General features: G+C 30.5%; 1 protein-coding gene across 2 annotated transcripts; it reads right to left on the reverse strand.

The window, feature by feature from the left end:
* Positions 1 to 3,122: 3,122 nt before the first annotated feature.
* On the reverse strand, positions 3,123 to 7,961 carry LOC128953998 (RNA-binding protein cabeza-like). Of its 2 annotated transcripts, none has more exons than XM_054299555.1 (9): positions 7,762 to 7,961; positions 7,621 to 7,657; positions 7,320 to 7,507; positions 6,783 to 7,257; positions 5,013 to 5,062; positions 4,363 to 4,401; positions 4,197 to 4,291; positions 3,995 to 4,124; positions 3,123 to 3,916 (listed from the first exon to the last, which is right to left on the reverse strand). In XM_054299555.1, exons 1-9 carry the CDS (start codon positions 7,772 to 7,774, stop codon positions 3,297 to 3,299), a joined length of 1,647 nt encoding a protein of 548 aa, XP_054155530.1. In that variant the 5' UTR covers positions 7,775 to 7,961; the 3' UTR covers positions 3,123 to 3,296. The 2 variants fall into 2 exon arrangements, with proteins under 2 accessions (XP_054155530.1, XP_054155529.1); XM_054299554.1 differs by having other exon boundaries at positions 4,197 to 4,294.
* Between the last annotated feature and the right edge of the window lie 4,035 nt (positions 7,962 to 11,996).

Below are 11,996 nucleotides of genomic sequence, written 5' to 3' on the forward strand. Positions count from 1 at the left end.
TAGTAGATATATTATATTATAATATGATATTAATTATTAAATATTATTATTGTAATGAATTTAGTTGTAAAAAAATATTATATGATATTATATGACAAACAAGACTATGATTTTTATGACTCAATTTATTAAAGGGTGGTTGCAGTGGTTAGTAAGGAAAATGGGTAATAATAATAATAATAATAATTTATTGCTATATATTTGATAAATAATATACAAGTTTTAACTTTTATATATACATAATAATAAATATTATAAATATCTATATATATATTATGTGTTTATTATAATAACATTATTATTGAGGTTTTTCACTAATACAGTAATACTATTTGACTCCATATATACAGTGTATGCATTTATACTGTATATACATGTATATTTATATATATATATAAATATAAATTCAGTGCTATTTTTAAATATATTTATATTTAAAACTAAATTTATACTACACTGTTGAAGATATCGCACATATACTTAAATTTATATAACTATACCAATACATACAAACATACACTACACGGCACTACCGCTCATTTATTATTGTATTTAATGTTTATACTATACATATGGTGAGAGAGAGAGAGAGAGAAAGACATTTAAATTTTAAGTACTGTACTACTCATAGAGAATACTGACTGCCCTGTACTACCAGATCCAGCCCTGAGCGAGATCTACTGGTGCTCAACAATATACAGCACTGGGGAAGGGACAGTGAGAAAACAAGTTTAACTAATTTTTTTAGTTTTATTTTTTTTCAAAAAAATACTTATGAATATTGTTTGTTTGGGAGAGAATTGAAAAATTCTGGTATTGTTTGTAACGATAAAATAAATAAATAAATTACTTGAATAACAAAAAGTTTTGTTTGTTTTATGTTTTGTCTGACAAAAAAAGTCAATTGATTGAATTGATGATCATTATTGCTATATGTTGTTATTGAAGAGCACCTGTTATAGTACTTATCTGCTCAGGTAGTTGTACTGTGAGTTCACCAGAGAAGCTCATTAATTATGATCTAAACTTTTTTTTGTTGTTTGAAATATTTGTTTACTGAATTAGACAACAAATACTATATAAAAAAAATATATTTTTATTTTCCTAAATTGTTTGCATACCATTGCTATCTACTACTACTACTTATAAGTTTTATATCTCACGATTTTTCGTACTTGTATTACACAAATATATATATATATATATATATATACCTGTATATTGTGAGTGTTTTTATCACTTATTAATTGAGGGTGAAAATAACCAATTTAAATAAGTATAGAAATGTTTTTTAAAAAATAATTTATTTATTTAATAAATTTAATTATTATTAATGACATGCGAAAAATTCATTACCATATTATAGACACCCACTGGATTTTTTTTTGTTATACTCAATACCTTATATATCAAACTACCAGTGCTTTAGTACCACACAATTGCAAACGTTTAAATTTGATTTTTATTATATTATTATTATTATTAAATTTTATTAAATATCATACATATTAAACAACACAAACTACATACGATTTTTATGAATCACATAATATATTTCAATGAAATAATTTAATATTAGTAGTAGTTGTAGTAGTAGTTGTAGTAGTAGTACTGGTAATATTAGTTATAGTAAATTTATAGTAGTAGTAATCTATAGTTTATATATACATGTATTAAATAAGACATTTGATTTGTTAATTATAATATCAGTTTGTTATGTATAATATTGAATGTAGAAAATAATGCTTTTATTATTAAAAGAAAAATTGTTTTTAATTAAAACTCATTCATTCACTCAAACTGGTTGTGTGTGTTGTAAATCCAATTTATTTGCAAATATCTTTGAGATATACACAAAAAAATTATATATATATTTAATAGCATACCTTATAAGCGATATATAAAGCGATTAAAAAAATTTCTGAAGTAATTTTTGGCGGAAAATAAGTTATGCAAAAAAATTTTTGTCAGTAAAAAATGATTGAAAAATATTTAAATACTTATCAATTGTAAAGTTTTAGTTTATTCATTTATCTGAAGTTTGCCGACACTTGACCTCCGATAAGGGGATTAACCACTTAAGGGGAAACAACTATATATTTTATATCATATCAAATAATATGATTTAGATTTAAAAGTTTAACATATTTAAAAAGTTGAAATTTTATTAATTAAATTATTTTATTAATATATATATACAGTATATATAATAATAATATATGTATCACCATTAAATAACAATACAATACCAACACATAACTAAAATCTACAGTTCCCTATAAAACACATACAAACAACACACACACACACACACACACACACACACCAAGTGTTGGTGCCAAAGATCAGGGGACTGATCCACACAACAACATTAACACAGACTATTGCCCTGGCAAGTGAGTCATACTATTTCCCAACACCAACACCAATACTACTACTACCATCACTACTACCATCAAGAATATGTGCATATATTATATGTTAAAATAAAATTAGTGCAAAAATAAAATTTCGTCCTATCGTTTAAATAATAGCAATAACAAAAAAAACAATTGACTTAAACAACAACAATAATACTGTACTAAAAAAATAAGAAGAAAAAACTTTTTTTGATTTTTAATTTTTATCATATAATATAAATGATATCATAAATGCGAAAATAGATTTTTATGCAATTTAAGTCACCTAAGTATAGCTAAAAATATATAATTAACAGTTCAGGGAAAGAGTCAGTCATATATTTTTAAACACCCGTTCCGGTTAATAATAACAATACATGATATGGCACCAGTGTTTTCATTAATGAACACTTTAATTATTAAATTAGTTAAAAAAACAACAATTTGATGAATCGAAACATTTTTTTATTATTATCATTAAATAATACAGTAACTAAAAAATTTGAAATAATGATAAAATTATATTTATAACTTATTTATACACATTTATGTTGTAAATTGTACTTTTGAATTGTTGAAAAAATGAGTTTTTTATGACAAAAAAATGTTTTCAAATCAAAATGCATAGATACAGAGAGATACACAATTTGAAATGTATTTAATGGCATAACTACATAAATATATATATATATTAATGACAATACAAAAATCAATTATTATTTTTAAAATGATTTAAAGACTCATTTCATCGATTCATTCACATATATGATATAAAAAAATAATAATAAGATAAACACAAAAATAATATTAAACAATGAGTTGTTTGGAAAACTATTAATCAAATTGTTTCGTTTAAATTAGCGATTGTTGATTATAGAGAGATATTAAACTATTGGTTTAATAGGGTTTCGGTCGATTCCGATCGAGTGGTCCTCCACTACGCATAGGTCCTCCCATTCCACCGCCAGGTGGTCCTCGACCTCCCATTCCACCTCTAGGTGGTCCTCCGCGACCTCCGCCTCCACGTCCTCCTCCACGATCGCCGCGTCCGCCTCTATCACCGCCACGCGATCGATCGCCGCCTCCTCGCATACCTCCACCTCCACGGCCTCCGCCACCTCTTGGTCCGCCGCCCATACCGCCACCACGTCGATGGCCACCGCTATCAACGACCTCCGGAGTCATATCTCCATCATCCATAGGTCGGGGGGCTTTGCATCGGTTGCATTCATTACGCCATGAAAAGTTATTGTTATTACAGTTCGGATCGGGACACCGCCAATCGCCTTGACGGCCTTGGTCGTTACTGCTTCCGCCGCCGCCCCCACCACCGGGACCTCCGCGATGTCCACCTGGGCCGCCGCCGCCACCTCCGCGACCACCACCTCCACCTCTTCCACCACCGCCGCCACGACCTCCTCGGAAATCATTACCACCGAAACCTCTGTCACCGCCAGACTTTCTCTGAGCAAACTCTACTTTAACGAGTCGACCAGTGCCGACGGGAAATTCTTTGCCTAATTATAGACATTACCAATCAGTTGTAAAAAAACTATTCGCAAACAATATTTAGAAATAAAACAATTAAAACTAACCGTTAAACCAAGTAATGGCTGATTTGGCAGCCTCTGGGTCTTCATAGGTAAGTGTGGCCTCACCCTTGCCTTTTCCCGTAGATTTATCTCTATAGATCCAGATCTTTGATTTACCAGTTTTCTTGTCCAACTAATTATAAATAATAATAATTGCAAATAATTAGCCAACAATTGGTTCGACAATTTTGTGTTCGAGACATACCTTAACCATACCAATGGATCCATAATGTGACGACAATTGATCTTCATTAACATCATCGGGTAGTCCAGAGAGAAATATCGTATCTTGATTTATATCTACTTTAGAGATCAATTAAAATTAGTAATTATTTTTTTTAAATACACTATTATTTAAATTGTATGTATACCCTGTCCGTAGTGATCATTGCCATATCCACCCCGTCCTCCTGTATAATACACACACAAAACAATATTAGTAAATATAGTTAGAATATTTAAAAAAACAAATATGATCTTTACTAAATAGATAAAACCCAAAAATTTAAATCAAATTATTGCATGCATTACTATAGTCTACCATTAGATTCAAGATATAGAGAAAAAATATATGTAAATTGATTGAAATATGAATGAAATTACAATCAAATTATTTGTATATTTTTTTGAAAACTCATATTTTTCATATATATATATATTTGTTGTTGTAAAACCACACGTAATAATTATATAAACTATTAACTAACTATTCACAGTTTTTTTTTTATAAAAAACTATTGTATCAATTGATATATTTAAAAAAGTTTGTTGATATATACATATATAGTGAGTGAAAATCAACTAGCAAAGAATTATGGTAATATTATAACACAATTAAATAAAAACTCAATTAATATAAAAGCATCCCCAACAATTGGTACCACATTTAAACCCCTCAATTGATAATAATAAACTTATTTTATATGTATGTATGAGTACTCAATTAAAACATCTTTTTTAAATATATTTTTTGGTAAAATTTGATTTTTTGTTTTTTTGAAACACTTTACAAAAGTTATACCTTTCATAAACCCGGGGCCGGAATTTCGGCCGCCGCCTCCATGACCTCCTCTAGATAAACGATAGGTAACACCATTTTGTTAAACAAATTATTTAACAATTTTTTTTTATATAAACAACTCATCCATAATTTCAATTAAATTGGTCTATAAATCAATGATAAAATTCAAACGAGTATTTTTGGCGCAAATTTTTGGTTTATAACCTGATATATGTTGAACACAAACACTTGATAATACTCATCATAGGTAACACATATGTAATAATGTGTAAAATAATGAGCAAATCAAAAGAAATTTAAGGATTAATAATAATAATATTAATAAATAGTAATAATATATAAATATATAACAAAACAATAGACAATTTAGGATAAAAATATACCACTTTTCTCTGTGGGATCCAATGTCTTATACCTTTATATACCAAGTATTACATCTTCAGACTTATTTTCTTTTAAACAGACTCTAAGTCTCTTTAAAAACATCCTCAGTGTTGAACAACTTTCCCTCTCTTGAAGACAAACAGACCATTGTTTTTGTTTTTAAATTACAATTTCAAAAATAAAAAATGCTTACAATCATAACAGCAAACATTATTGCAATTATAATTTTACAATTGATTTTTGTTTAAAATTTTATAGAGAAAAAACATTAAATTTATAACTAAATTGCATTAATTTTTTAGCTAAATTGCATTATATAATAATAAGTTTGGTTTTAAATATTATAAATATCTATATAAATGCTATAATCTACAAACAATTTGACTAATTTTTCACTACAAATACAAACTAAAGTAACACACAAATAAAAGACACAAATTTTGTTTAGTAAAAATAGTAAATTAACTCTAAATAAGCTTTTAAATTGTGAGTAACTATTGTTAAGATTACAAAAATCTTAAGAAAATTTATTTTAATTTTGTTTTTTTGTAGACATTTACCGACAATTTACACAACCATTCATTGAATTTTTTTCTAGTGATTTATATAGTTTGCTGTAAACATTGGAGAAAATGAAAAGACAAGCATTTCATTAATTAATAAAATTAATTTTCAATTATATATATAACCAAACAAATAGGTGTGAGATAACAATCTCGAGGATTGAAACCCAAATATCATTCAAATTCAAAGCCTTGATATTGTCATCTCATATAATACATACGTTACCTGAAATATAATTACCTTTTTATTTTTAAAACAAAACTACAAATCAAATTAAATTGTAGTTAAAATATTATTAACCGATTATTATTATATTTAAGCAACTCGTGAACCATTTTAACATTTTTTTTGTACAAAAATTATATAAAGTATAAATTAAAAATACAGTATCAAACTATTATGATAAGCCAATAAGTTTTAAAATATTAAGTTATATAACTCTCATATTAATTATTATAGAAAAAACTCTTAAACTCAATAATAATAAACTCATTTAAAACTCAAATAAAATTAAATCAATTATAAAACTCTATATTAATTTATGTAAATAACTGTTAAATAACAAACAATTGTGAAAAATGTTTCACGAAATTTAACCATAACTACCGCTTTTTCGGTAAATTATTATTATGGGTAATACCGGTACTTATTGTTTTTGCCGATAATAACCGTACTGTTTCAAGAAAATCATTGATTTACATGTAATTAAATCAATAATATATTAATACTTTTAAAAAATTTTAAACCAAAAATTGCCAATAATTTTCATTGATTTTTAGCGCCGATATCTAAGATTCTAACCACAAGTTTCAATAGCCATACCTGAAACTATTGGGCGGACCTCTCATATGACCGCCGCCACCGCCGTTGCCGAGACCATCGTGATATCCTCCCGAACCTCCGTGGCCGCCGCCACCACCACCACCTCCGCCATAGTGCGAGTTCGGGCCGCCGCCGCCACCACCACCACCTGATCCGTATGGTCCAGATGGTGGACCGCCAGGCATACCGCCACCGGAAAGTGAGCCGAAGCCACCACCCAATGAGGAACCGGTTTGGCCACTTCCATACTGACCGCCGGCTCCCGAATTCTGATACTGTCCATACGGACTTTGACTTGTCTGAGCACCGGAGCCGGGATGCGATCCGGCACCACCACCGGCCGTATAATACGAGTTGCCATAACTATTGCCGGCACCATAGCCAGCGCCTTGGGCACCACCGCCTCCAGCACCGGGTGCTCCACCGGCAGTGGATCCAGTAGTGTAATAACTTGATTGCCCAGATTGGCCATCGGCTATAGATTATCGCCAAAACAATATGAAAAAATGGGCGCAATTTAACAACATTTAAACTTACAATAAAGAGATGGTTGGGTTTGCGATGAATAGGATGAGTATTGATCGTTAGTCGATTGATAGCCAGACTGTTGGCCATAGGGATTGCCGGCGGCAGCCGAGCCATAGTTGGGTGCAGCGGAGCCGCCACCGGTTGACGAATATGAGCCGTACGAGTCGCCGCCGTACGAACCATAACCGGTGCCGTAGCTAATAAAAAGAGAGATTAATCAATCTGTCATATAAATTGGTGTTATCGTCGGCAAAGTGGTTCATCTACTAAATGGTTGACCACTATTATGAATAATAATAATAATACATACCCGGCGGCCGGTGCGCTGCCGGACGAATAACCGTATTCTGTATAATAAATATATTACATCCGATAATTATAGGATAGCAAAAAATTTAGCGGACAGTTAGCTAACACAACTAACTGTATGTCCAAAGCTTTGACTACTTACGTGAGTCAGTCATCTGTCAAACTGTCACTTGTCTTCAACGGTAATACAAATATGCGGTAATTTTTTTTTTGCTGTTAATTCAACACAAAAATAGCAAACAATAAAATAATCGCTTAAATGGCCGACACTTAGACTGTTAGATAGAGAGAGAGAGAGAGAGCCTATCTATTGTGTTAGGAAAGCCCTACCCATTAAATATAGCTACCAGTGCTCTCTCTATAACTCTAACTCATATATCTCTCGGTGCGACACCTGTTGGTAGACTATCCGACACAATATGTAGTATTTATAGTACTTTATTGACTGACTGTATGTATTGATTGACGACTCAACCGATGCCACCACTGGTCACACACACTAACACATACACTAACACTATATGATGTAAACATTAATAACGTTACAATTGTTTTTGGATATTAGTAGTGAACATAGAAACCAATATAAATAGTAAATGTATAATAAATACTATAAGTATACTGTACTCAAAAGGGGCTGTTATTTATTGAGACGTTATTGATGTCACTGTAGTTATATTAAAATATTATTAGACGACAACGTGTTTTCACATCCTTTTCCCTCAACTGTTGTCTCTATTAAAACTGTATTTATTTTGGTGACAATTATCACCAGACAATTGATCCACTGATTGATCGCAATGGCAAAGTCAAAGAATCATACCAATCATAATCAGAGTAAGTATTGTTTTCATTGTGCAAAGTCCCGGTGCTGCTAATGGACTGATGGCCATTAATGTAGTGGATATCGGGATGGCATGTGATTTATCAATTCATTTACCATCGATGAACTTAAATTGATAATCGTTTTTTTTTTGTATCCTTATATTTTTTGTTTAGACCGCAAGGATCACCGCAATGGTATCCATAGGCCTAAACGCTTTCGCAAGGAATCCATGAAAGGGGTCAGTAGTTGTTGCCAATGATCATCCAGTTGTTTGTTGTCTTTGCCGACACAAAAATATGGCCATTTGTGTGGGTTGTTGTGTAAGGACTTGTCTGTATTGGCTGTCGCATTGTGTGTCTCAATTGAAATTAATTGTTTAATAGTTTTAATGTAGTTTATGGGATCAGTTTGTATGTCTAATTTGTACCTAATTTGATGATAGAGTGGAGGGTACTGTTAAATGTGATACTTTTATAGACATTTATTTTTGATTATATAATTTTCTGCTAATTTAATATCATTTATATTTTTGCTGATAATTAATGTCATCATTTTAATAGCTAATAATTTAGTTAGTCGGGGTCTCTGAAACACTGAAACATTTGTCTGTTAAATATTATTTTAGTCCGGGAAAAGTCATAATTTAAATAGACTACCAGTGCTTAGATATTGTGTGTAATATATATGAACTATAATTACCATTAAGGCTATTAACACATAAATTAGATATTTTTTTAATATTTTATTTATCTTCTAAAAAAATGTTATAAATGTAAGTTATAATCATAAATGTATGAAAACATGGATTTAATGTGTATTTTTTGCTGGTTTTACAATAATTGCATAAATAGTTATGGTATGTATGAAAGTGTATGATTGTAGCCTACAATTTGTTAGGCCTGTCCTCTAAATATTTTTCGAAAGTCATAAAAATCATTTATAACTTGTCTTTATTGATGTTTTCCATTATAATAATGAACCGATAGTTATGTTATTATTATAATAATTTACGGGTTAAATAGTTTTGTTGCAATAAAGTGTTAGAAACTATATATTTATTATTTGCGACACTTTTTTATGTGAAATAAATGTAAATTTTTTTTTGTGTCGCAAAACACTTATATTACAAAAGTGTCTGAGCTATGGAAGCTCATGTGGTGAATGGCCTTTACGGTGGTTAGGCCTTGGAATGCCGTGAACCGGCACTTAAACTTCATTGTTATATGTCTTCATAAATATTTAGTTGACAACAGCCTCACCCTATTGTATGAGAGAGAGAGAGAGAGAGAGAGAGAGAGCTATCGTATTGCTTAAAGGGACAGTTGTCTCGAGTGATACATCTCTATGATACACTAAAAATCGTTAGATTTTGTGTTATCCGAAAGCTAAATGTCCGCACAATAGCCCCTATTGAGTGATCAGTTATGTGGCCATAACTTGCAAATGTCGTACAAGTTTTATGTCATTGATATTAATGTCGTTTGTTTGTTTGTTTTGTCTGTCTCTAAACTCCCTGTCCCTTATAGGTTGACGCCAAGCTGTTGAGGAACTTGCGATTCGCCCGAAAGCACAACAAGACTCGGAAAGAGTTGTTGCAGTTGGAGAAGAATATGAAGAAATAGAGAGAAGAAGTGGTTGTTTGACATCTAAAAAGAAATCCACAAATTTTTTTATTGTCACCTCATTTCAAGTGATAACCATTAAAATGGATTGATTTATATGTAATTTAACTATTGATTTAAACAAAACAAAAAAAAAGTGATAATAAATTTCGTGTTTTATTGTCTAACAAAACTTTTTTTCGGTTAATATTTGAAATGAAATAATAAAAAATAAAATTTGGAATAAATTTATTTTTTTGAGATTTTTTCTACTAATTTTTAATGACTTATTTTTTGTCTGCCAATTGATTGTATTTAAAAAAATGTTTGAATAATAGAGAGAGAGAGAGAATTTGCTATTTTTTATTACATTTAGTGACAACTATTTATTATTAATGTAATTTTAGACAACATTTTCCCCCAACCAAATCATCCCTTTCCCTATTCATAATAATAATAGATTTAATTATGATTACAACTAGTGATACCGTATATTATATAACAATGTATAGCATTTTTCTCAACAAAATTTGTTGGAAGCGATTTCATTTAACAATCGCTTTAATTTTATGGGGCTTTTTTGAGGTTCGTTACACCAAATGAGATGCTAACTGTGCCCTCAAAAGAATATCTACAGTACAGTTGTATACTTTAGTAGTAGTAGTAGCTCTCGGAGCTGTGATATTCAATAGCTATGGTAAATGAACGGTCCGATGGACTCCCTCTCCATCCTCTCACTCATTCACTCACTAACTATCTGTCTATTGTGGGCACCAGTATCTGATGGCAAACAACAAATTCTTAATATTGAAAATCGTTTAATAATAATACCAGTGCTTGTATTCTCCCTGTGCTGTAGTATATAACATTGTATCTGTGTTTTTGTCATTCATAAGCATAATATGAAAACACAATATTATACAACAAATCACTTGTAATCCCCGCACATACACATCACCCGACCCAATACTATTGAATAGTTTTTATATCATATATAGTATTTACAGTATTCAGTGGATATGTTTACAGCACAGTATTAAATCTAACCATCACTACAGACAAAGTCACACAAATACAGTACATACAGTACATACATACATCCATTTCCAGAAACCAAGTTTTTATGTGGTAATCACAACTAGCATATAGTGGGTCTCAGTCAGTCACTTGAGGCACTTTTTTCAATGGACAACAATTTGTTTGCTACTAACCAGTGGACCGATACCTAAATCTCCCTATCCCTCTCATACAGAATCTCTCTTTTTTGCTCTCTCTCTCTCTCTCTCTCCCTCTCATTCCCTCTCATTTACTCTCTTTGACTTTGAGAGAGTGAATGAATGCCTTCACACATGAACGGACAGATTAGTTGACGACATGCGTAACATGAGTTTAAGTTAACTAACTTTTGTGGTTTCTGTCTCTCTCTCTCCCCCCTAACTCCCTATCCTAACATCTCTATATACTCTCTCTCTTTCTCTCTCTCTCTTCTCTCTCTCTCTCTCTCTCTCTCTCTCTCTCTTTCTTTTCTTTCTGTCATTCTGTCCAAATCCATCCCTATATTCTAAATCTAACTAAACTTTTTTTTTAGTCAGTCATACCACCACTGATCACACCATACAGACACCACATCACCTTTTCATCACTTGTCTAAATGTGATGCAAGCCCTACAACCAGTGCTCAATAAAAGTCTCGTGAAGTCAGTGTCTGAGAAAGTCAATACACAATTATCACATTTTTTACTCTCGTTTATTGAATGATTGCCTAAAATTTTTTTTTATATAAAAATCAATTTTAGTTATCTAAAAGTGTTATTTGAAAAAAGTTAATATAAAAACTATAGTGATTTTTTTTAATTTTATAATTAATTATAATCACTGTTTTATTAATTAGTAGAGTATTTTTATTAAAGTGATAATTTATTTAATATATATTAATCATAAATTATGATT

The sequence above is a fragment of the Oppia nitens genome, unplaced genomic scaffold (assembly GCF_028296485.1).
Source record: "Oppia nitens isolate AA-2021 unplaced genomic scaffold, nextdenovo-longstitch-racon4-pilon3 scaffold24_pilon_pilon_pilon, whole genome shotgun sequence".
Lineage (NCBI taxonomy): Eukaryota > Metazoa > Arthropoda > Arachnida > Sarcoptiformes > Oppiidae > Oppia > Oppia nitens.